The 27020-nt window shown below is 39.3% G+C and overlaps 1 protein-coding gene across 4 annotated transcripts in view; it reads right to left on the reverse strand.

The window, feature by feature from the left end:
- MPP7 (MAGUK p55 scaffold protein 7) overlaps positions 1-27020 on the reverse strand; it is a 247704-nt gene that overhangs the window by 20054 nt on the left and 200630 nt on the right. For 3 of the 4 annotated variants that reach the window (XM_037037132.1, XM_037037133.1, XM_037037131.1), the window contains one exon: positions 7808-7888. The exons of the other annotated variant lie outside the window; for it this stretch is intronic. In XM_037037132.1, coding sequence (XP_036893027.1) covers positions 7808-7888 — 81 coding nt within the window. The remainder of the gene's footprint in view (positions 1-7807; positions 7889-27020) is intronic. 4 annotated transcript variants of the gene reach the window in all.

Below are 27020 nucleotides of genomic sequence, written 5' to 3' on the forward strand. Positions count from 1 at the left end.
ACACCCAAAGACCAGAAAATGGAAGTATACGGAAGTCTGACAGCTACGAACCATTCAACGGGACAGTAAGAGAGGCGGAGCCAGCAGCGGAGCAGGGTCGGGCAGGACAGATCCCCCGACCCAGGCACACAGGCAGCCCGGAATCAGTCGGGGTGCGGGGCAGACTGACCAAGGTTGCACATTCGCGCACAGTGAGACGGACCACGCAGGCCCCAGGGGGCGAACCCAATGGTGGAGGGCTGACAGCGGTGGCACACTCAGGTGCAGTGGAACGAAACGCGTGGGCCTGGTGACGGTGGTGGCTGCGGTGCCGGTGGGGGTCGCAGCAGCAGGCGGCAGAGGGAAGCCATTGTCCCTCTTTGACCCCGCCCCCACATACAACATCACAACCCAGCGACTGAGTTGCCCTGCTCTGGTGAAAACCTAGGGCTCCGATCCTGCTACTTAACAGGCAAAAACAGCCCAAAAGATGGCGCAAGGACTCAAAGTCCCAGAGCCAATAACTCTAAGCGACCAACAGATTGTCAGCCTCTCAGAAGCCCAATTTAAGAGACTATTTATCAGGATGCTCACAGAACTGGTAGATTACAGTCACAAATTAGAGGAACATATGAAGGCTAAACTAAGTGAAATGAAGGGAGATGTCCAGGAAATCAATAGCGATGGAAAGGAAAATGGGACTCAAATCAAGGGAGTGGACCAGAAGGAAGAACAAAACATTCAACCAGAAAATAGTAAAGAAACAAGAATTCAAAAAAATGAGGAGAGGCTTAGGAACCTCCAGGACATCTTTAAACGTTCCAACATCCGGATTATAGGGGTACCAGAAGGGGGAAAGAAACAGCCACGAGTGGAAAACCTATTTGAACAAATAATAAAGGAGAACTTCCCCAGTCTGGCAAAGGAAATAGACTTCCAGGAAATCCAGGAAGCTCAGAGAGTCCCAAAGAAGTTGGACCCAAGAAGGAACACACCAAGGCACATCATAATTACATTAGCCAAGACTAAAATGAAGGAGAGAATCCTAGAAGCAGCAAGAGATAAGGGGACAGTCACCTACAAAGGAGTACCCATCAGACTGTCAGCGGATTTCTCAAAAGAGACCTTACAGGCAAGAAGGGGCTGGAAAGAAGTATTCCAAGTCATGAAATCCAAAGACCTACAGCCAAGATTGCTTTATCCAGCAAAACTTTCATTTAGAATGGAAGGACAGATAAAGTGCTTCTCAGATAAGGGCAAGTTCAAGGAGTTCATCATCACCAAGCCCTTATTATATGAAATGCTAAAGGGACTTATATAAGAAAAAGATGATGAAAAATATTAACAGTGAAAGGACAGCAAACACACAGTTATTAACCACCACACCTAAAACAAAAGCAAACCAAGAGGACAGCTAGATCCGGAGTGGAACCATAGAAATGAAGAACACATGGAGGGCTAGAAACAGGGGGGTGGGAGGAGGAGAAGAGGGGAGAAGGCATAGAAAATAGCATAGATGGTAGGTAGAAAATAGATAGGGGGGAGGGCGAGAACAGTGGGGGAAATATAGAACTTAAAGAAATTGAGACACATGGTTATAAACTAAGGGGGGGAGAATAGTGGGGGAGGGAGTGTGTGGGTGGAGGGGAATGAAGGGACGGAATAGAACAACTGTAATGGTATAATCAATAAAATATATTTTAAAAAAAAGAAAAAAAGAATGTCCTCCAGTGAGGATAAAAAATGTAAAAAAGTAAATAAAATAATAAAATTAAAAAGCACAGTACATGTATGAAATACTACTTGCCCATAAAAAGAATGAAACCTTACCACTTGTGACAGCATGGATGGACCTAGAAGGTATTAAGCTAAGTGTAGTTGGTCAGTCAAAGAAAGATAAATATCATGTTTTCATTTATATGTAGAATCTAAAGAATAATATAAGAAAAAAAGAGAGAAAGACTCACAGATACAAAAAACAGACTGATGGTTGTGAGAGGAAAGGGCAGTTGGGGGACTGGGGGAAAAAGGTGAAGGGATAAAGAATACAAATTAGTTGCAGTATTTTGTAACTAACAGTCATGTGGATGTAAAGTACAGCATAGGAAATATATACAGTCTGATATATTTTTAATAGCTTTGTAAGGTACCAGTTGGGTATTGGAAGTATTGGGGTGAACATTTTGTAAAGCACATGACTGTCTAACCACTATGCTGTACACCTGAAACTAATGTGTACAAAATAATATTGAGTGTAAACTAAAGTTGGAATAAATAAATGACCCTCAAAACTCAATGAGACAAGCCCAATTTTTTGAAAACTGGGCAAAAGATCTGAATAGACACTTTACCAAAAAAGATATTTAAATGGCACAGTCCACAAAATTATGCTCAACATGATTAGTCATTAAAAGTCAATTTAAGGACAATGATACCACCACATACCTGTTACACTGACAAAAATTTAAAGACTGACTCTACTCATATAAAATGCTAGAAAATTTAAGTGTTGACAAGGATATGGAGCAATTGAACCTTACATACACTGCCAGTAGAGTAAAATGGGATAACTGTGCTGGAAGAAGGTTTGTTAGTTTAAAAAATTAGGCATACACCTACCATATGACCCAAATATTTTACTCCTACTTATTTACTCAAGAAAAACAAAAACACATTTCAATCAAAAAACTTGAATATGAATGTCATAGTAGGTTTATTTGCAATAGCCAAAATGGGAGAAAATTCCAAGTATCCATCAATAGTTCAATGGATGGATAAACAAATTGTGGCATTTCCTTACAATGGAATACTACTCAGTAACGAAAGGGATGAATTATTGATCTATGAAACAACATGGGCGAATCTCTAACTGATGCTGAATAAAATAAGCCAGGCAAAAAAAATGGTAACATACTATATAATTCTCCTCATATAAAATGCTAGAAAATTCACACTAATCTGTGACAGACTAATAGTAATAGAATGTAAATTAGTGGTTGCCTGGGAACAAAGGATGGATTACAAAGGGCACAAGGACAATTTTTGAGGAGGTAGAAATGTTCATTATGTTCATTATGTTCATTGTAGTGAAGATTTCACATTATACATATATATTAAAACTGATCTAACTGTATTTTATTTTAATTCTCACTTGAGAGTGTGTTTATTGATTTTTAGAAAGCGAGGAAGGGAAAGAGAGAGAGACATTAATGTGAGAGAGAAACATCAATCAGTTGCCTCTCATATGTGCCACAACCAGGGACTGAACCTGCTGGTGTATGGGACAATGCTCCAACCAACTGAACCACCTTGCCAGGGCTAACTGTATATTTTAAATATAGTGCATCTAGTTTATTTTTTTAAATTCTATCTTAATAATGTATAAAAGAAAAATTCTGGAAGTGGTAAAAAAGGACCTAGTACAAAAAGTAATTGATTTATGAAACCCAATTAATTTAGCGTATTTCTATACAACAGTCATGTCTCCTGAAGCAGTGTTTCATACTTCTGCTAATGCAGCACCAGGGCTATGCTAATGTCGCAACCTGTGCAGGAACGGCACGAAGTACTAATCAATTTAATTCCTTCATAAAAGCTACAAATGGATTTCACAGCTGAAAAAGACTCTATTTACTGTGTATAACATAATGTGCATCCAAGAATAAGAAAGATATTAAAATTAGTAGGATGCCCTGATTTGATTTTAGGGTGAATATTCATTTATTCATTCTTTTGTTGTTGTTTGTTGGTGTTCATTTAGCAAATAGAAGGCGTGAGAAAAATGTACTGTTGATAATGAAAATGGAGGATTTTAGGGCATTAATTTGTTTCTCATGAACAGAGCAAAGGTTGCCTTTATTCCATTTTAACGGCAACAGACTGAAAATCCGGAACACAGAGTTTCATGACCATGGCTGTGGACCATAGAGCCCCGGGGAGGGTTAAAACCCCTTAGAGCCACATCAAGCAGAGACATTTCTGACACTGCCTTACACTTTTAAAAGATAATGTCTCTGTAACAAAATTGTTTGCTTATCACAATCAACCCAAATTATCTAGGTCAGATGTAATTTCACTGACGAAGAATTTCAGTGTCTAATTGCAATGAGGGTCAAAGGAATCTCACAAACCTATCAACAGTGAGGGATCCTGCATGAGGGATCTGAAAATTCTTGTGAGAAGGGAATTCGAAGAGCAAGATGGGCATAGGAACCTCAGTATAGGCCACCACCTCACCACAGTTCACTGTCTGAGGACCTGCCGCGTTTGCAGTTAAAGATAAACATTCGACAAATGAAACCAACTCTATACTCTTCCCCTGCCCCCAACAAAATCCCAGAATAATTACCACTGTGAGCTAAGAAAAAATATTTTTAAACGGGTACCCTAGTTTACAATATATGTATTTTTAAAAAATCTCAACTGAGGTATCCTGTGGAGAAAGAAGTGTTCTACAATATGAGTACTCTGAAATCTAGGAAAACACCTGACTGTGATATACACCTTCCAGTGAAACCACAGAAAGTGGTGACTATGTGTTGCTGACTGAGTGTTCAAATCCAAACTGTCAAGACATTGAAATCCATCAGGTATTTGATATCTACTGCAATGCTTTAATTTTCTTCTGAAAGACTCGCTATGTTCATGGTTATGTGGATTTGTTGAGGAAAACCTCTAGCTTTAAAGCAATATTGATGCAGCTTATCAAGGATGACATTTCCCACAGAAAAGCAAGCAGGAGCTTGGCCGCCACCTTCTTTAAAAGCCAGTGAATGTTTAATATGGCTTTACGGACAATTTTAAAATATCCTATAATTTGTTCAGTCATTTTGCCCAAGAGGAATACTTAATATAGCATCCTTTTAAATAGTTCTTTGAAATTGAAATCATTATAGATTCACAAGCACTTGCACAAATGGCACAGAGACGTCACTCAGCTTCCTCCGGCGGAGGAAGGCGTTCGCCGTCCACAACCGTGGTATGTGTCAAGACCAGAAATCAGCATCAGCAAACTAACTGCCTAAACTACCAAGTATTTCTGTTTAACATTTAAAAACCTGAAGTACAATAGAAAAGTTCATGTGTAAGCCTGATGGATTTTCACAGCTCGAATACGCCCATGTAAGCAGCACTCTCACGAGGAGCATGGGTGCCAGAACCCCTGGGTCACCCTTGCCGCCCACCCCCTCAGACTTCTAACAGCACACAGGAGCTTGCTTTTCTTGTTTTTATACAATAAAATGGAGCCATTCTGCATATTCTGTTTGTGTCTGTCTTCTTCTACTCAGCATGATGCTGGTAGGATTCATACATGACTGCATATAGTTGTAGACTGTTCATTCTCACTGTACTACAGTACAGCATGGTGGGAACACACTATCACTTACTTACACACCATCAATCCACTACTGTGGGCATTTGGGTAATTTCCACTTTTGAGCTTTTATTAATAGTGTTTCTAAGAGTATCCAAGTAAGTGTCACTTGCATTTCTGTTGGGTATGTACTAGGAATGGAATCACTGTGTCGCAAGGTATGTGTTTGCTCAGCTTTAGTAAATAGATAGGGCCCTTAGTTTTCCAAAGTAGTTGAATCAATTTACACTGCCACCACCAGTGTGTGTGAGTTCCATTGCTCCACAATTTTCCAAGTTCACTCTGTTGGGTAGTCACCACATTTTGCCGTGTATAATGTGCACCCACATGTTTGCGTATTATACATGGGATTATTATATCCATGGTATGTGATCAGTATACACATATATAATGTGCATCCTTATTTTTCCCTAAAAAATATGGGGGGAAAGCATACATTATACATGCAAAATATGGTAGTACATGTTCTGGAAAGGAGAATTATAGAGTTAAACACCAAACAGAATACTGGTGGAATAACTCAAATAAGAAGTTTTCTCCAAATATTCAAGACTCCATCTAATGTATTTCATAAGGCAAAACAATCTAAAATTTCAAAATCGCTCTTAAAATATACTATCATTTGATTAATTAAATTATCCTGAGTTAGTGGTAGGGCTGTGTTTCCCAAACATGTCTGATACTATGAAGCACCTGGGATGCTTTCTGTAAATACAGATTTTTCAGACAATCTGTCAGGTCTCCTGAAGGAGAATCTCTTTGGAAAGGCCTTGAAATTTTTTATTAGAACCCCAAAAAGATTCTTATCAGGCCAAACACTGCCAGTGGGGGATCTTTCGACACTAACTGTTTAAAAGTGAATCAGAGTGGAAAATCCATCCTTTGGGAATTTTTTTGGATAGTCCCAGCCCTAGAACCTTTTCTGGATGTTGTCAAGTTCTGTAACAACTTTCCAGACAAATATTGTTTTAATAATCATATAAATTGAGGCCAAAGTGTCTTGTACCTTAGGTTGTTGAGTGATACCAAAAAATATCAGAGTTGCGTTTGATAGACTTATTGATAGTTCTAATCTTCAAAAGGAATCCGTTTTTCCTACTAACTGGGCTACAAAAAAAGAATCTGTGGTTTGAAAGGGCTGCACACTGTTACACAGGAGGCAGAACATGAAAACTGGTTACAAAAACCTGGTTTCAAACTCAACTGCAACTGACACCCACGGAAATCTGAGTGAGTCAAAGTATATCCTTTCTACCCCACTTTTTCTCTGTAAAATGGAGATAGCACTGAGCTTTACTGTCACTGGGGGTACAAAATAAATTAAGAGCAATAAAAGAGATGAATACACAGTAAAAATTAACAAAGTTATTATTTTCTTTTGTAATCTGGTTTTCCATCCTCTTGTGTCATTGCTCACCTGTAAGCTTAACTAAGGGCATGTTTTGTAAAATTTTCTAATTACCAGTATATTGCAACTCAGCTTTTGTAAGAGAAGTGAATAATTAAAGTTAAAAGAAAGAAACTGTTTAATTCCACATTTCCACATTTTCCTTAACTTTCATCTCTGTTGATGGAAACTGTCAGTCCTATAACTTATGGCTGAAAATGATTACAAACAATAATTTGGAAAAATGTAGTAACAAGGAATAACGAGGTAACAGAATACTATAATTTTAAAATAAAGTTGAACTCTTCCAGAACTAGAGAACATGGCTAAGGGCTATATACAAATGACTTAAAAAAATAGTACTAAAACCACTTGAAAAAAGCCAACATTTCAATTTAGTCTTTTAGATGACTTTCTAACATCAACATATTAAGTAGTCAAATGGCATTTATTCTGAAGATCAAAATGCTTCCAGAATCACATTTTATTTGCAAGAATGTCTGTGAAAACCACTTTCATAAAAATAGATTTAATTCTATGTACTGAAAAGAAGTCTACCATATTTGGATTATATGGCTATGAAAGGCCCATTTAACACTATCTGCCAATTACTACATATAAAAAGAAATTATGAAGATTTATATTATATGAAGCCTCCTCCAGCTCTGTGCAATTTGGTCCTTCTAATCTTCATACTTGGGGAAAATTCTGGAAAACATTAGCACTTATTTTAAGAAATATTAGACTTCTATTTACAAGAAAATTTGTAAATAATAAGTTAATGTTTTATGTGTATTAAAATTCACCATAAAATTGAGAGTAAGAAAGCTGTAATTAATAAATATTCAGGCCAATAATCTGCGTAAATCTGGGGCACACCCCTCAACTGTTATCTGGTGCCTCGGTTTCCTCTGTGTCAAGTGCAGATACTGGAAATACCCTCTCCACAGGGCTGCTGTGAGTTCAGATGGGGAATGCTCAGAAGAGTGCCTGGCACCATGCACGCCACGCAGGCACAGAGCCGTCACCAGAGCAGTCCTAGCAGCAGGGAACAGGACAGGACTTACGGGGCACTGTCACACCATAGTGCTGCATGTCACTCATCAGCAGCTTTCGTTTCAGTTCATTCAAACCTACACCTACAGGACCTGGAAAACAGAATAATATACATTCATTACTAAACAAAATACCATACAAGCATTTCTGTAATTGACAGAAATCCACAGGACATAGAACATGCATCCAATCTTACATGCGTCCCAGGTAAAGAGATTATCTCTAGTTGAGTTGTACATAAGAACAAGCTAGTTGTTTCATTGTTGTTGTTAATTTAAAATTTGAATCCCCACCTTTCCATGAAGAAGATTAGAAATATTTATGTCTTAAATAAACATACTCAAGAGTATCTGAGTACATTACCCAGTAATGGTATCCAGTAGAGCCTAAAACATATGTTCACCTAAAAAAAAATGGAAATTTTAAAATCACTATCCACCATCTGGATAGTGATAATTTCAATTTTAAATGTTTTAGATCTAATTAAATAAAATCTTTGAATCTTAATTTTATTTCAGATGCAAATCTAACAATGCATTTTAAATTTGCAAACCATTAGCCACATTTACATTTGTCAAGATCTTCTACACTCTGTATTTTCAGAGTGTTGGTCCTTAAACATTTGAAAACTTGCATAGACTTTACATATTTAAATCAATCAATGCATATATACCAAACATTTATAAGGAACAAAGCATACGGTAGATGCTGTGGAGAATCAAGGTGATAAATACACCCTGTTTTCAAACAAAGAAACTGAGATGAGAGAGTAACACAAATTGATTAAGAGACTGGGGACCAAAAACAAAGAGCAGCTTCAAATTGGAGGCAAATCAAAAGATAGAAGGGCACAAGCCCCAAATGGCCAGCTTCTCACAACTCTGCCCTGAGAGTCTATTTAATGACAGTGCCAGGCTTTGGGCAGAATACAAACTGCAGAGCCAGTCTGCCTTGAGTTGGATTCTGACCTTCATTACTTCCTCACCTGGTGATGATACTGGATGCTATCATCTGAATGTGCACATCCCCCACCAAATTCACACGCTGCAACCCTAATGCCCAATGTGATGGTGCTAAAGGATAGGCTTTTAGGAGGTGATTAGGTCATGAGGTTGGAGCCCTGATGAATGGAATTAGTGCTCTTATAAAAGAGATCTCACAGAGCTCCTTCAGCTATCGTGGCACAACGAGACATGTGACATGGAAGAGGGTCACCCACCATGCTAGCACCCTGATCTCCAGAATAGAGAAATAAATCTGTGGTATTTTATTACAGAAACTGTTAACAGACTAAGACACTAGACAATTTAAGGTCTTTGAGCTTGATCACACCTCATCCTAATTCTAAAAGTAATAATGAAATAAGTAAAAGGAATTATGTTCCCTTTTGGGGAGGAATAAATGAAAACTTATGTGTAGTATGTAGTGTGGAATCCAGGTATTCAAGTGTTCATGCTCTTGTCTACTTCCTCTTGCCAACTTTAAAAAGAAAAGGTTTCATCTTAATGAAGAACACATAGGTGGACAGAGAAGAGTAAGATGGGTGTTCCGGGTAGAGGGAAAATCATGAACAGTAACAAAGAGGCTGGAGTTGGGGACTGTGCCTTCCTTCCAACGTTATTTCTAGGCCCCTCGCCCTATATCAAAGACTTGCCCCTGCTGGCTATCCACTACCACCATCACCTTACCAATCTTTCCATCTACTGTTGTCAAGTGCCAATTCTGTGGCAACTTCCTCTGCTTCTTCTCTAAGACAGAGCTTCTCAATTCTCCCTTTTCATAGTTGATACTCTGCAATATTCCATTTGTATCCTAAATGGACTTTACAGCTAATACAATTTATCAGTATACATAATTCCTCCCTTCAAATTAATATAATGCCCTAAATATAATAGGTATAAGATTAAAAAGTGATTTATGATTTAAAAAATCTCTACTTCAGTATGTAACTGCTCAGGTACAACTAGGGTAGAAAATCTATTGAAGTCAGATGTGTGCACCGACTTAAATAAGTGTGGATTCAAGAGTAATAAAAAGATTAGAAGCCATTCTGTACAAAAAAGTACAGGAAAGGCTTCTGGTGAAGATGGTGGTACAGGTAAACACTGTACTCACCTCTGTGCATGGCCACATCAAAATTACAAATAAACTATAGAACAACCATCATTGAGAACCTTCTGAATGCTGGCTGGGCAGAAGTCCTATAACGAAGGATATACAGAAGAAGCCACATCGAGACTGGTAGGAGGGGCAGAGACATGGAATGGGCTAGTCCACACCCATGTGGACAGTTGAAAATCAGGAGGAGTATCTCAGTTGCCAAGGTCCTTCCTGAGGGTCCAAGGTCCCAGCCCCCCACTGGGCTCCCCTACCCAGGGTTCTAATGTTGGAAAAAGAAGTCTCCATAACTTCTGGCTTGAAAACCAGTGGGGACTGTGGCTGAGAGTCAGAGGACTGCTGGAATACCAAGCATTCCTCTTAAAGAACACACACATACTCTGAGCTCCAGTACTGGGACAGTAGCTCCAAAGGCATCAGACACATATAAGGAGGAAGTGAATGGTCTGGCTTCAGTAAAGGGCTAGATGGGCAGCTTTATCTCAGAAAAACGTACTGGCAGAGGCCATCTTTCCTTTGTTAAGCCCTTCCATCACAAAGCTACTGGGGGAGAGGGACATATCATATCTGAGTCTCTATCCACTTAGCTAATAGAGTTCCCCCTACCCTGGTGATTTTCCACCCAACTTTCAGACCCACCCAAGGCACTTCCACTGGCTTTTCCATACAAATGGCCTATCTTGGCGCATGATGCAGATTTCCCTAAAACCACTCAAAGGTTCACAACCCCAAACAAGTAGCATCTAATCTTGGCATGCCCCACATCTCTTGCTAACGAGCCCCAAGCTCGGCACTGAGGCAGCCATCCTAGTATGCAGCTTTGCCTCTCCCAGGCACCTCCAAGCCCAGCACAAGTGGCAACCATCTGCAGATCACTTTTGTAGCTCGTATCAAGTGGCTCTGGGTAGGGCATAGGCAGTGATGACTTTGGCCTGCACCAGAGCTTCTCCCAAGAAGCCCCAACACACCTGGTAGCCAGCTTCAGACCACAGTAGAACACGACCCAACCAGTTCCACAAACAACTCATCCAAAAGGAAGACTCAGCGGGCCCCTGAGTCCTGTTAAAGTGAATCCTGCTCCATAGGGTCAGCCCTTGCACAAAAGCTCCTCCACCAAGTCACCACCCCTCCTCATAACCAATCATCCTCAGAGTCAATCGCGCCCATTGATGTACCAACAGCAATCAAGGCTCAGTTACAACAGGAGGGTACACATAACCCAGACAAGGGATAGACTTGTACTACTTGTGAGCAGAACACTGTGCCAATTGGCCCTACAGGATACCTGTTACATAAGGCCACTCTACAAGACTGGGAGACATAGCAGCTCTACCTAATAGACAGGGAAAAAAATCAAGGAGGCAGCCAAAGTGAGGAGAAAAAGAAACATATCCCAAGTGAAAGAACAGAACAAAACTCCAGAAAAATAAGTTAACAAAATGAAGACAAGAAATTTACTAAATGCATAGTTCAAAACACTGGTAATAAATATGCTCAATGGTCTCAGTAAGAACTTCAACAAAGAAATAAGAAACCTGAAAGTACAGGTAGAAAAACTAAAAAAGAAACAGCCAGAAATGAAGAGTACAATAATTGATATGAAAAATACATTACAAGGAATCAGTAGTAGAGTAGATGAAAGAGAGGACTAAACGAGCAATTTGGGAGACTAGGTAGCAGAAAACACCCAATCATAAAAGCAAAACGAAAAAAGACTCCAAAAAAATGAAGTTCGTTTAAGAGGTCTCTGGGACAACTTCACACATACCAACATTTGCATCACAGGGGTGCCAGAAGGAGAAGAGAAAGAGCAAGAAACTGAAAACCTATTTGAAAAAAATAATGACAGAAAATTCCCCTGACCTGGTACAGGAAATAAGCATACAAATCCAGGAAGTGCAGAGAGTCCCAAACAAGATGGCCTCAAAGAGGCTCACACCAAAACACATCAAAATTAAAATGGCAAAGGTTAAAAACAAAAAGAAAATCTTAAAAGCAGCAAGAGAAAAGCAGTTAATTACCTACGAGGGAGTTAATAAGACTGTCAGCTGCTTTCTCAACAGACATTTTGCAGGCTAGAAGGGGCTGGCACAAAATATTCCAAGTGATGAAAATCAAGGCCCTACAACCAAGACTACTGTTACCCAGTAAAGCTGTCATTTAGAATTGAAGTACAAATAAAGAGCTTCCCAGACAAAAAAAAAGCAATAGGAGTTCATTACCACCAAACCAGTATTAAAAAATGTTAAAAAGGACTTAAGAAGATGAAAAGAGATAAAAATATGAATAATAAAATGGCAATAACTACATATCTATCAAAAATTACTTTAAATGGGCCCTGGCTGGTGTAGCTCAGTGGATTGAGCACGGGCCTGCGAACCAGATGATCGCGGTTCGATTCCCAGTCAGGGCACATTGCCTGGGTTGCAGGCAGGTTCCCTGCAGGCCAACTCCCAGCAGGGGACGCACGAAAGGCAACCATACATTGATGTTTCTCTCCCTCTCTTTCCCTTCTAAAGATAAATAAATAAATAAAGTCTTTAAAAAAAATAACTTTAAATGTAAATGGACTATATGCTTCAAATGAAAACCACTGGGTGGCTGAATGAATCATAAAGACCCTACATATACTACCTACAAGAGATTCATGTCAGATTGACAGACACATTCAGACTGAAAGTGCCAAAATATTTCATAAAAATGGAAACAAACAAAAAAAGCTGAGGTATCAATACTTATAGACAAAATATATATGCTGAGTAAAATAAGCCAGGCGGCAAAAGACAAATACCATATGATCTCACCTTTAACAGGAACCTAAACAACAAAACAAACAAGTGAGCAAAATATAACCAAAGACACTGAAATAGAGAACAGGTTGATAGTGACCAGAGTGGGGAGGGGAGGGAATTCCAGGGGAAAAGGGGAAGGATTTACAGGAACAAGTATAAAGGACACATGGACAATAAGGGGGGTGGAAATGGGAGAAAGGTGGGACGCACTGGGGGGAGCTGGAAGTACAAACCAGAAAACTGTACTTGAACAACAATTAAATAAATAAATTTAAAAAATACTTATAGACAAAATAGACTTTTAAACAAAAGCTGTAACAATAGGAAAATAAGTACCCAGCAATTCCATTTCTGGGTATTTATCCAAAGAAACACGAAACACTAAATCAAAAAGACATGTACGTCCACATGTTTATTGCAGCATTATTTACAATAGCCAAGATATGAAAGCAACCTAAGTGTCCATTAATAGATGACCAGATATCAATGAAATAGTGCATATATACAATGGAATATGACTCAGCCATAAAAAAAGAATGAAATCTTGCCATCTGCAATACATGGGTGGATCTAGAGGGTATTATGCTAATAAAATAAGTCAGACAGAGAAAGACAAATATCACTGAATTTCACTTATATGTGAAATCTATAAAAACAAAATAAATGAACAAACAAAACAGAAACAAACTCATAGATACAGAGTCCATATTGATGACTGCCAGATGGGAGAGGGGTGGGAGACGGGTAAAAAGGGGAAGGGATTAAGAAGTATAAACTACCAGGTATCAAAATAGTCATGGAGATGTAAAGTACAGCATGAAGAATATAGTCAGTAACATTGTAATAACTAAGTATAGTGTCAGATCATTACTAGATTCATCAGGATGACTATTTTGTAAGTTTTATAAATGTCTATAGTCACTGTGTTATATACCTGGAACTAATAAAATATTTTATGCCAAGTGTAATACAAAAATAAAAAATATATATTTAGAAAAAGAAAGTACAGAAAAATGAAAGCCCAAAGATGCAGGTAAATATTAGAATAAGGACTAGCAAGTGGATAGAAACCACAGATGAGACTTAGGGGAATATGATTAAGGAAACAGCCTGAACTGAGAAAGGGATAACATGTCAAGACTATCAAAGTGAAGAAAATCCCAATTTTGCAAATGAACTGCACTTGACATCTAAGTTCCGTGTAACAGTAATTCCTCCCCATGGAATGGGACAGTGCGTCAGTGTTGCAAAAAGAGGGCCTCTTATTTTCCAGCCCCACCATAAGCTGAATCACTGATTCAGCCCCTGAATGTCTTGTACAACAGGTGGGAGTGGTGTGTGATGCAGGTCAGATTTTTCTTCTGCAGAAATGTCAAATCTACATCCCCAGCCCCTTCGGCCATTCTGACTTAAAAAAACAATCCTTGCAAATGTCCTTATCGATCCCTGGTGGGCAGGGCTGCCCTGTCCAAAACCACTGCTGTAAGACTTCAGCACCTGGCTTTTGTCATTCTCAGCACCTCACTCCTGTCACCGTTTGGATCACCTCAACACCCATGTGAACACCCTTTCAAAAACTAGCCTCTTACTTCCCTGATCCCTAATCTCTAGTGACTTCTCTAGTTCACTCTGGACACTTACAGAGCAAACCTTGACTGTACCATCACTAGGAGCTACTTTATTACTAAAGTATTAAATTCAAGCTTCACAATATGAATCCAATCTCCAGTCCTTTCAGATCTCTCACTTATTCCTGTTATACCTATTATCATAAGAACCTCTGTGCCTTCATTTTTTCCTTTTTATCTATAGCCTTTCATGTCTTCACTTCCATGGACCATCACATTTGCTACTCTTTTGCTAATATCCTGGTATCTCTCACACATGGTCCTTAAATCACACTTGCCAAGGAAACTCTCAGTCTAAACTCAATCCAAGGGCCTCTCTCCACAGATACACCTGACTACTGAGTGCAGAAACCCATTCAAGCCTGGTGCCACGATGCCATACATTCAGGCTCACCACTTATAAACCAAGACCTTCAGGCTCTCCAACAACTACTCTGTTTCCTTATCAATTGTATTTCCTACATCACATACTGGTGATTTCAACCCTCCATTCTCCTCCCTAATCACACTCTAGGAGCCTCCTTATTACTTCTCTCTTCCACACCCTACGATCAAACCATTGCCGAAGGCTGTCAACTTTACCTCCTAAAGGCCCTCCCATGCTTCTGCATGGCCAATGCTGCCACACTGGTCCAAGGCACCACCACGTTCGCCTGCTCCCCTGGAACAGCCTCCTGGGGGCTGCCCCACATCTACTCAGGCGACATTACTTTATCACCACCCAGCAGCCAGAGAGGTTTTTTCAAGGAGCTCTTCTGATCCTGTCACTCCCTTGTTAACATTCTTGAAAAATGTAGTTTCCAGGGGCTCTTCCAAAAAATACGAAAATTTCTACATGGTTTACAAGGCTCTGCATGATCTGATGCCGGCCTTGTCCTCCTGCCCAAAGCTTATGCTCTGGCTGCTTTCCCTTTTCCCTAAAGCCCCGGGTACTTCTGGAGTGCCCTTCCAAGCGCTGCTCAAATGGCTTTTCCTCAAGAAAAGTCTCTCCTGACCCTGTGGCCCACGTTTCTCAATTGCATATTATCAGAGCATCCTGCACATCTCCCTCGTAATAGTTAAATATCCTAATTCAACAGCTGGATAATACACTGTTTAATGGCCTGTCTCTCCCTCAAGAAAGAGGTGGTGTGAGGGCAGGATCACTTTATGTCATTTATGGTCTCCATGATATAAGTAAGCTAACAAATATCTGTTTAATGAAAGAAATTTCTAGTGTTATCATCACCACCTCAGAGAACACAGAAGCCAACGAGTGCAATTTCTTCAAAGTTCTTTCTACAACTTAATGCAGCTAGGCCCATCTAGACCATCCTTCATCCTTTTCTCTAGTCACACATTGTTAAGCCTGCTCTTAGCTCTCTTCTTCTTGAATCTTTGCCTCTCTCATCTCCAGCTCCTTTCCTTGGACACTTAAAATTAATACATCTCTCCTACTTGAAAACAAACGCACAACAGAGACCCCCCAAAGCCCCTTACTCCTATGTTCTCCTCCAGCCATGGCTCACTGCTGTCTGCACCATCCTGGCTCAAGCTCTGTCACTTCTCAGCAGCATCTCTCATTCTCCCTCCCCTGTGCACAGAATCAAATATGAATTCTTTGACAGGTCTATATAGATTGTAAGTTTTGAGCTTCATTTATATCTCTATTCTTCACTCTTGCCACTCCTTCCCTGACGTCGCGCCCTCCACCGACACAAGGTTCTGCCGCTTCCTGAAACACGGCAGGTTCTCTTGCATTGTCGGGTACTCACCACATGCTCGTGCTTTTGCAAGAACACTCTGTCCGCTCTCCGCGTGCTAATTTTTGTTTATTTAAGATTCGACTTGGAGCCCTGGCTGCTGTGGCTCAGCACATTGAGTGTCAGCCTGTGAACCAAAAGGTCACTGGTTCCATTCCCAGTCAGGGCACAGGCCTGGGTTGCAGGTCAGGTCCCCAGCTGGGGGCGTGTGAGACGCAACCACACACTGATGTTTCTCTCCCTCTCTTTCTCTCTCCCTTCCCCTATAAAAATAAATAAATAAAATATATTTTTTAAAAAAGATTCAGCTTAGACATCTGAGGGAATCATTCCTTAAGGTTTCTATTTGGGTTAGGTACCAAGTTCATGTGCTCCCTGTACACCCACTTCCCAGCTATCCTCTAACAGAAGGTGAGCTCTGTGAGAACAGGTGTCATCTACTTATTCACCAGTTGTTTCCCTAGCCGGTGAACTGTAGGTACTCATTAGTTAGTTTTATTTATTCAAATTATACTTGGGACTTACTCTATTATGCAGGTAAAACCATTTGTTGAATGAACCAAAGGAGTAAAAGTTAAAGGTAAAAAGCATCTGCCTGCCTCAAAGCCTGGATACAATGGTTAGGTAACATGCTCAAGGTCACTAAGAGAAGTTGGTGGATCTCAAACCTGAACACAGCTCTCTTGATCTTAAGATAAAAAGAGGCAGAGGGAAGGCTGATGCATCCAGCACTGCAACAGCGAGTGTACGGAAAGGAAATCTATCTACTTAACTGAACTCGGACAAGGACTGCTATGTAACAGAGTGGCCAGGACTAGCGCACCCTTGGGAATATAGTCACGTCAAGGTGAAACTTGAGACTGAGCAGAGACAAGATCTCCAGAGGCCAGGAGGAGAGTGGTAAGTATTTAGTGACTGTACAAAATGCCAGACACTTCTAGGGCTTATATATTTATATGCTCTGAAGGTACAAAAATTATTTGAAGTGCTAAAACTTGCTCTTTAAAATAAATACAAAACAAACAAGAAAAACAAGGAGTATTACAATGGAGCTGCGCTTTCTCTAAAGATGACACAAACCCAATTGTACATGCTCAAAGAAAAAGATAAAAGCAAACCAAACACCAAAATTTAAATAGTGGGTGTTTGCCTGTCATCCCCACCCCACCCCAACCCCTGCCATGCACACACGCGCGTGCATGCACACACGCGATCCCCGGGACTAAAGGGGGTGACGTAAATTTATTCTTTCCTTCAGGAGGTCCAGCTCTGGAGCGCTTCTCAGAGTGTGAGATACTTTACTGAGTGAGAGTCTAGCTTTTTTCTTTTCTTTTCTTTATTCTACTACACATGCCAAAAAGCCCCAATGATTTATTTTAACTCTGGAGGAAAAACTAAGTATGTTTGAATTAGTAGGGGAAAGTATGCTGTCTCTAATATAATGCCCTTAAATTCTGACTATAGTCAATTTTAGCCCTTACATAATCTAACTCTTTGTAGCTTGCTCCCTTCACTGTACACTCATGGAGTATACCAAGAATGTTCAGGGGCCGATGATTTTATTGTTGTTATTATTATTTTTATCCTTACCCAAAGATGTTTATTGGTTTGAAGAGAAAGGAATGGGGTGGTGGAAAGAGAGACAGAGAGAAAGAGAGAAACATTCATAAGAGAGAAAATCATTGATCGGTTGCCTTCTGTACGAGCCCTGACCAAAGAGGTGTGTGCCCTGACCAGGAATCAAACCCACAACCTTTGGTGTATGGGGTGATGTTCCAACCAAATGAGCCACCCAACCAAGGCAGAAATGATTTTATTTGAAAATTTTCCCCTAGATTAAACTTGAGGATTGAAGATTTGAAGATTGTCTTCAAAGGTGGGAGTATCATCACAATGAAGTTTTAACAGGGACAAAATTTCAATCACTTTTACTATAGAATTGCCCAGGAGGCCCACAAACAGCATTTTTCCTGACAGGCCCCTGGCTCAATCCTGTCGTTTACACTGGAGAAGTTCTAGAGTTTCTCTTCTTCAGATCTTGACATTAAGACCACAGCTTAGATCTACATTACTATCCTGTTTCTTCCTATGCTTGGGCATAAGTTCACATTTTCAGCTGATTGGTTTGTGCTGAGAATACAAAACCTGTTTATACTGGTGTTAATTTAAGTGCAAACTGAGCGAGGTTCATGCAGATGCCTCTGTAATGGGACAGATTCATTTCCCCTTCAACATATAAATTTCTACCACAACTGTTGAAATACTTTTATACATATGTATATAAATAAGTTACTGTACAGTTTTCAATTGTGCTTGTTAATGATAAAGACAAGCAAAGACTATCTAGCACAGATTTAAATCACAGACAGTGGGCTTTGGAATGATGATGATGACACAACGCGGTCACATGTCATGTGGCTACGGGGCAGGCATGTCACATGGTTACATACACCGTTACTAATCCCCAGAACATCCCTGCAAAAGAGGTATTCTCCTCATTTTACAGATGAGAAAACTAAGACAATCAAAGGTTAAGTAATTTTTCTAAGGTCACACATCTGGAGTGCAATTTAACTGCTATTCAAAACCTGCCTATCTAACTCTAAAGTCTACATTTTTTCCATTCTACCTACTATCTTATTAAAAGAATGCCAATAAAACACGAACTTGGGTAGCTAGTTGCCCCATTGTCTGTTAATGGCTAATCCGTAACTTCATGGAGTTTCTCACCCTGTTCCAAGCTGCCCCACACTTTAGGTAGTTATGACTATCAGAACTTGTGGAATAGGAAAAGTTTCTGGGTACAAAATGTGGCGGAAGTCCAATTTGGGGATCTCAGAACTCATTCTCTGCAGAACCTCTGAGAATCTAAACCCAACTGCATGAAGTTGACGTGCATACCAGGCCTCTCAACATGCATTGGGCACGTCTATCAGAATTCCTGATTTGGGTCTAAGGAAAAGCAAATACAAGCATGATTTACTTGCAGTGGTGTAAGTAAAAGCCAAGAAGCATTAAACAAATTATTTTGGAGATCATTAATTTGGAATTCAGGCAGTGAACTGAAGTTGATATGCTTACTAGCTTTGAAAATAAAAGAATGTTTCTATTCAAACTTGACATGTATTTATTACATTTTTTAAAATTTCATATGAATTTACAAAATCATTTTGTGTGCAAATTCTGAGAAGGATAAAGCTATGTGTATCAATCCCCATTAGTTGAAGTTCTTGCAAAAAATGTGTCAGTTGGATCATTGAGATTAAAAAGGCACATTGTTTTAATTACTTTCTAAAATTTTTTGATTGATTTTAAAGAGAGAGAGAGGAAGTGAGGGAGGTGGGGGGCGGAGAGAGAGAGAGATTTCTTGTTCCACTTATTCATGCATTCATTGGTTGCTTCTTGTATGTGCCATGGCAGGGGATGGAACTCACAATCTTGGTGTATCAGAATAACCCTCTAACCAGCTGAGCTACCTGGCCAGGGCTATTTTTAATTACTTTTGTGCATTTAATTATAACTTCTTCCTGAAAGTAGAAAACTGTGTTGTATATGATTTTATATAAAGGTCATTCACTTCAGCCAAAGAAATACAGTCCATTTAGGGTGTCAATACAATGATGCTAGTAAAGTTTCTACTTAAAAGTTTACATTTAAGAAAATATTCACATTAAAAATGCCCTCATTTTTACCTAAAGGAGAAAAAATTTTAAAATCCATATGTAAATTCATAGCCTTCACTTATATAAGAGCATTTAGACATACACTGCTTTAAAATATCAGCATGGCATTTTTTAATTTAAAAAAAGTTTATGGCCATACTCTCTAGCATTGTACTTTGATGCTTCAACCCTCTACTTATTTTTGTGCTAAGTGCAGATCCTAAGTAAATAATCATGTACTACAACAAAAATATATTACTATTATGAAAGTAATTTTAATGAAATCAATGAACTACGGTATATTTTAAAATCGTTTTTTAAGATTTTATTTATTTTTAGAGAGAGGGGAAAGAGGGAGAAAGAAAGGGAGAAAAACATCAATGTGCGGTTGCCTCTTGCACACCCCCTTCTAGGGACCTGACCTGCAACCCAGGTACGTGCCCTGACTGGGAATTGAACCAGCAACCCTTTGGTTGGCAAGCTGGCACTCAATCCACTGAGGCCCACCAGCCAGGGCTGGTACATATTTTTTTTTTAGTGACTCTCATGTAGTCTACAAAGAATGAGCATAAAGTAATTTTTATTTGTGAATGTCCAGCATGAAACTTAGCTGTAGTTTTTCTTAAGATTGATGAGCATCAAGTTGAATTTAATAATGTACATATAGAAGGGTGATGCCTTACAGTGGAGAAAAACAATCATCGTACTAAAGACTATAGTGCTAATAATATGTTGGGAAAGAAAATTCTGAGAAAGAGAGATACAGGTAGGTGCAAATAGGCCAAATTAGTTGCAACACACTAGATATCCATGTAACAGTCATAATGGAGTAATAAAACTCACTCTTATTTGGATTTATGTCTAACATTAAATTATGTATTAGGCCCTGGCTGGGTGGCTCAGCTGGGGCACCCAATTGAGCATAGTTCCATGCATCAAAATGTTGCGGGTTTGATCCCCAGTTGGGGCATGCACAGAAGACAACTGATAGATGTTTCTTTCTCTCTTTTTCTCTTTCTCTCATCAATAAATATATTCTTGAATGACAATTTAAAAATTTATATATTGAAAAGGAATCTGTTGTTCAGACCAAGCATTATTAGCTTTTGCTATTGATCTTTGTCCATCATGGCACAAATATTAAATGGCTTGTTATGTGGAAAACCACTGACACGGCTTCCGCTCCACTGTGTGTTCACCTCCAGTATACCTGCGCTGCTTAACACGAAAAGTCTTCCACATTTCCCCCCAGACATTTTTATGGATTTGGCCAGACTTGTTACTCTTACCATCCAGAGAAAAATATCAGAATTACAGAGTCTGCAATAAATATTCTAACTGCTTTTGTTACCTGAAAAACACACTTACTCATTTGATTTACTGCAACAGAGGATCAGACATGTGTTGTAAAAGTGCACTTATCATATTGCAGCACTATTTTTGTTGCTCTAGGCATAAAATAAAAACAACCATGCTGTTATATCTGACTCACAGTCCTGTAATGATCGCATCAGCCAGTGGCTGGATTTTGGGTTGGAGAGTGACAAATCTGTTCATAAAACTAAATTTAAAGTTCCCTTGGAACCTGCCCTGGCTGGTGTAGCCCAGTGGATTGAGTGCGGGCCTGTGAACCACAGGATCGCGGTTCGATTCCGAGTCAGGGCACATGCCTGGGTTGCAGGCCAGTTCCCAGCAGGGGACTCACAAGAGGCAACCATACATTGATATTTCTCTCCTTCTCTCCTTCCCTTCCTCTCTAAAGATAAATAAATTTTTAAAATTAAAATAAAATAAAGTTCCCTTGGAACCAAACTATAGAAAATGTGGCAACTTAGCAACAAGCCCTGATAGAGGTTCAGATTATCTTTCCTCTGTTGAAAAGAAAAGAGCTATTAGTTGAAGCATCACTTAAATATTAATGTAAAAAAAGGAGGAGAAAAAGAAAGAAAAGAAAATTGGAGTGGAAATCTTGTGGAAAGAGCACCATTTTTCCAAAGCAGCTATTTATACCAATTTATATAAACTAAGTACTCTCTCATCTCTATCTCAGGGCTATGACAAAAGTATAATAAAATTAACAGGTCAAAATAAAACCACACCTGTCTTCCTTAGCTAAGTATAAGAGGGCATGGATAACTTCTTTACTTTAGAGTCTGTTCAAAATTCTTACCTTTTCAATGAGGTACTATGATCTTCAGACTCAAAAATCAAAAATTCCTGGTTCCTCCAGAACTTCTTGGCTTTAAATTGCTTCTACAGCATTTATCACAGTCAAACAACTATACAGTTGACTTTATTATTTATTATTACTTTTATGAATATGTTTTTCATCTATCTTCTCCCATGAGAATGCATGTACCACAAGACAAGAATGTTTGTGTTGTTCACTAACAAACCCACCTGCTTAGGACAGTGCCTGCCACAGTCAGTACTCCACAAAAATCAGCTCAGGACTTCCAGTCAAGATGGAGGCGTAGGTACACAGTGCCTCCATCACACAACCAAAAAAAGAACTACAACTAAATGTCAAAACAAAAAACACCCAGAATTGTCAGAAAATCTAACTGCATAGAAGTCTCACAATCAGGGATTTAAGGAATCCACATTCATCTGTCCATGTAGGAGAGGTGGAAATGTGGAGATGGGGCAGAGCAGGAAGGACATGTGGTGTGGTGCAGAGAGCCAGTGGTGGCGGTGGAAGGGGCACAGGTGGTCCCACATTCACGGGTGGTATATAAAAATCAGGAGGGATACCTTGGAGCAGGTGATCGCAGCCACAGCCCAGACTACATAGCCCAGGGTTTCAGCTCTGGGAAGATAAGTGCCCATAACTTCTGGGTCTAAAAGCCACTGGAGGTTGGGGCAGTGTTAGAAACTGCCAGATATTCAGGAAACTTCACTTAAAGGGCCCACACAGTCTTAAAATGCATGTAAACCCACCCACTCTGGGATTCAATACCAGGGCAAAAACTGGAAGGGCACTAGTCACATATGAGGAGTGGGCAAAATGATTGGAAATGGGGCGAGTACCAGGCAAACACCCAGAAGCCAGGCAGCAGCACAGTCCCCTCTCCAAGCCCTGCTCCACAACACAGAACCACAAATTGGTAAAAGTGGATTGTTCCACCCTGGCAATTACCCCACACATTTATAGGGAGTCAAAGTAGTTCTACCTAATACACAGAAACAAACACAGGGAGGCTGTCAAATCGAGGAGACAAAAAAATATGGCCCAAGTGAAACAGAACAAAATCCCAGAAACAGAACAAAATGAAAGGGAGATAGACAACCTATCAAATACAGAATTCAAATCACTGGTGACCAGGATGTTCAGAGAATTCATTGCGTATGGCAACAATGTGCAGGAAGAAATGAAAGTTACACTAAGTAAAATTTTTTTAAAACCTACAAAGAACCAACGCTAAAGAGAAGGTAGCTGGGATTCAAATTAATGATCTGGAACATTAGGAAGAAATAAATATTTCAACCAGAACAGAAAGAAGAAACAAGAAATCAAAAAAATGAGGTTAATAAAAGAAGACTCTGGGACAGCTCCAGACATGCCAACAACCAAATCATAGGGATAACAGAAGGAGAAGAGCTAGAGCAAGAAATAGAAAACTTATTTGAAAAAATAATGAAAGAAAACTTCCCTAATTTGGCAAATGAAATAAACATACAAATCCAGGAAGCACTGAAAACCCCATACAAGTTGGACCCAAAGAAGACCACACCAAGGTTTAATTAACCTTTAACCTTTGGCATCATAATTAAAATGCCAAAGGTTAAAAATAAAGAGAGAATCTTAAAAGCAGCAAGAGAAAAGCAGAGAATTACCTACAAAGGAGTTCCCATCAGACTGTCAGCTGATTTCTCAAAAGAAACTTACAGGGAAGAAGGGACTGGCAAGTATTCTAAGTGATGAAAAGCAAAGACCTACAACCTATATTACTCTATCCAGCAAAGCCATCATTTAGAATGGAAGGACAGATAAAGTGCTTCCCAGACAAAATAAAGCTAAAGGAGTTCATCATCACCAAGCTACTATTACATAAAATGCTAAAGGGACTTATTTAAGAAAAAGATCAAAACGATAAATATTAAAAAGGCAACAAATTCACAACAATCAACAACTGCATATAAAACTATACAAACAAACTAAGCAAACAACCACAACAGGAAGATAATCATAGGCATGGAGATCATTTGGAGGGTTATCAGCTGGGAAGGGGAAGGGGGGAAAGGTGTAGGAATTAAAAAGCATAATTGGTAAGTACAAAATAGACAGGGGGGTGTTAAGAGTAGTATAGGAAATGGAGAAGCCAAAGAACTTGTAAGTATGACCCATGCACATAAACTAAGGTGTGTGGGGTGGGAGTTGCTGGAGGGAAGGCGGGTACTGGGCAGAATGGAGATAAAAGGGAAAACTGGGACAACTGTAATAACATAATCAATAAAGTATACTTAAAAAAAACAAAACCAAAACAAAATCAGCTCAATGAACATAATTGTAATTGGTGCCCAGAAATTAAGCTGGAGTATAAACATTTAAGATGAACCAATAGCATAAAAAAACCAATAGTGATTCTAATAAAGATCATAATTACCTCTTATATACAAATATTATAAGTTTACATCCATCACACACTCATAAATTCAATGACGGCTTTGGAGTTCCAGGCATCTAGATAAAACCCTGTGGAACAGAATAATTCCTACAAGCCTTCATCTAAAGTTCATTAAAAGCTATAGGAATTCTTTGAGCATCCTGATTACAGGTGTTTGAACTCTGCATCTGATAGGTTGGCCATCTCTTCATCGCTTAGTTCTATTTCTGAAATTTTGCTCTGTTCTTTCATTTGGCCCATATTTCTTTGCCCTGGTGCACCTGCTGTGTTGTAAGGGGCAAAGTCTTAGGCATTTGCCAGGGTGGGGCAACCCACGTCACTGTGTTGTGGTGCTGTACGTGAGGGAGGGGCCAGAGAGGGAACACTGCTGCTTCCTGGGCTCTGGGCAGGCTTTCATCACTTCCCCTGATACCCACAAGCAAACTGGGCCCTTCTGGTAGAGGGTTAGGAACCTCAGGGACAACTTTAAATGTTCCAACATCCAAATCATGGAAGCGCCAGTAAGAGAAGAGGAAAAGCAAGAAATTGAAAAGTTACTTGAAAAAATAATGAAGAACTTCCCCAATCTGGTGAATGAAACAGACTTCCAGGATGTCCAGCTTTGGAAGCTCAGAGAGTCCCAAAGAAGTTGGATCCAAAGAAGCACACACCAAGACACAGCACAATTAAACTGCCAAAGGTTAAAGATAAAGAAAGAACCTTAAAATCAGCAAGAGAAAAGGAGACGGTTACCTACAAAGTACTTATAAGTCCAGGAAAGCTCTCATTTAGAATGGAAGGGCAGATAAAGTGCTTCCGAGATACGGTCAATTTAAAGGACTTCATCACCACCAAGCCCTTACTATATGAAATGTTAAAGGGACTTTTCTAAGAAAAAGATGATCAAAACTATAAACAGTAAAATGACAACAAACTCACAACTATCAACAACTGAACCTAAAAACAAACAAACAAAAACAAACTAAGCAAACAACTAGAACAGGACCAGAATCACAGAAATGGAGATCACATGGAGGGCTATCAGTGGAGGAGGGGAGGGGGACAATGGGGGACAAAGTACAGGGAGTAAGAAGCATAAATGGTAGGTACAAACCAGACAGAGGGAGGTTGAGAACAGTACAGGAAATGGAAAAGCCAAAGAACTTGTATGTATGACCCATGGACATGAACTAAGGAGGTAAAATGTGGGTGGGAGGGGAGTACAGGGGAGTGGGGAATAAAGGAGAGGAAAAAATGAGACAACCATATTAGCTTAATCAATAAACATTTTTAAGAGATTCCATATATACTTATTCAAGCAAATATGCTGATTAAAAAATAAAATAAAATAAAAGCTATGGGAATTCTAAACATACTAACATTAACATTTAATTTTGAGTTACTTTTCTCTCTGCTTTATGAGGGAGACCTTTTTGTTCTGCCTCTGTTTTATGGGAAAAAATGATGAGTCTTATATATGTCTATTCAAACCACCTCACTAAGCAGTCTTTACACAGCATGTAAGATTTAGCACAAAGGAGGACAGAACAGCACTTAGTGCTCAAGCTAGAAACAGGAAATGTATAGAAAGGTTATTATTAGTTTCCTCTGATGCCTTGTAACTGAAGATGAATATCCACAAGATAAAAGTTCGATTTTCTATTGGCTTCAGCTATAAAGTGTTTTATAGGGTTTTTTTTTTAACATAAAGCTTTCTCCCTACTCCCTCCCCTGCACATACATGTTGTTGGCCTTATTACTTTACTTTTTAAAAGTCAGGTTTCACCAAAGAGAAAACTTTTGTAGGAAAATATACTAAATGCCTGATGTTTGGTCTGAACATGCTTTTTGGAAAATACTTTTAAATGCAGAACGAACTGTAACACAAACTGTCACTGACATATTTTAGTGGCTGAAATGTGGCTTTGAAAATGAAGTACTTGTGATGGAGCTCAAAGTCATCCCCTGTTAAAGTCTTGCCATGTTAACAACTTGGTCAATTTTAATTTCTTGAACATTAAGTCCAAGAAAAAAAATCATGCAATACTGTGGTAAGAATAACAGTGAAAATAAAACTATGTACCTTCTTAACAGTATTTATCTAATAGTTCTAAGGCAAACTTTTCTCCCATTGGCTTTGAAAACACTGAGAGAAACACATTAGGCTTGAGGAGGGCCATGGTGCTCTTTCCACTGCCCAGACCTGTTGCAGGGGCCAAGGGACCCTTTCCCAAGAATATGATTTTTACAGTAATGGAAATAAACAGTTAATTCAAAAACAATCCAGAATTTCCAAAATTCAAATCCAATGCTTGATTCCCTTTTTGAGACAATAAATTGCTAAATAATATAATTTAACGTATAAGTACTGTGAACACTGAGGTTCAAAATCAGCAGAAGCCTATGAGAGGCCAGAAGTAGGTGTAAATCTTTGCAAATAGTATTTCATTTAACCCTCAGACAACCCTAGAAAGCAGATGCTCTTATTGTCCTCATTTTTCAGAGGAAGACACAGATGACCCGAAAAAGTCTGGAATGTCAGGTGTCGCACGGCTACTGCACAGCAGGCCAGGTTGGAATGCAGCCTGTCTTGCCCCAGAAGCCCGTTTCTTATGTCTCCCTCACCCCACCTCACAGGATGTAAGAGACAGGAATGCTCCAGAAAATAAACTTCC

This window comes from Sturnira hondurensis, unplaced genomic scaffold (genome assembly GCF_014824575.4).
Source record: "Sturnira hondurensis isolate 20B ecotype Veracruz unplaced genomic scaffold, ASM1482457v3 Scaffold0022910, whole genome shotgun sequence".
Taxonomy (NCBI): Eukaryota; Metazoa; Chordata; class Mammalia; order Chiroptera; family Phyllostomidae; genus Sturnira; species Sturnira hondurensis.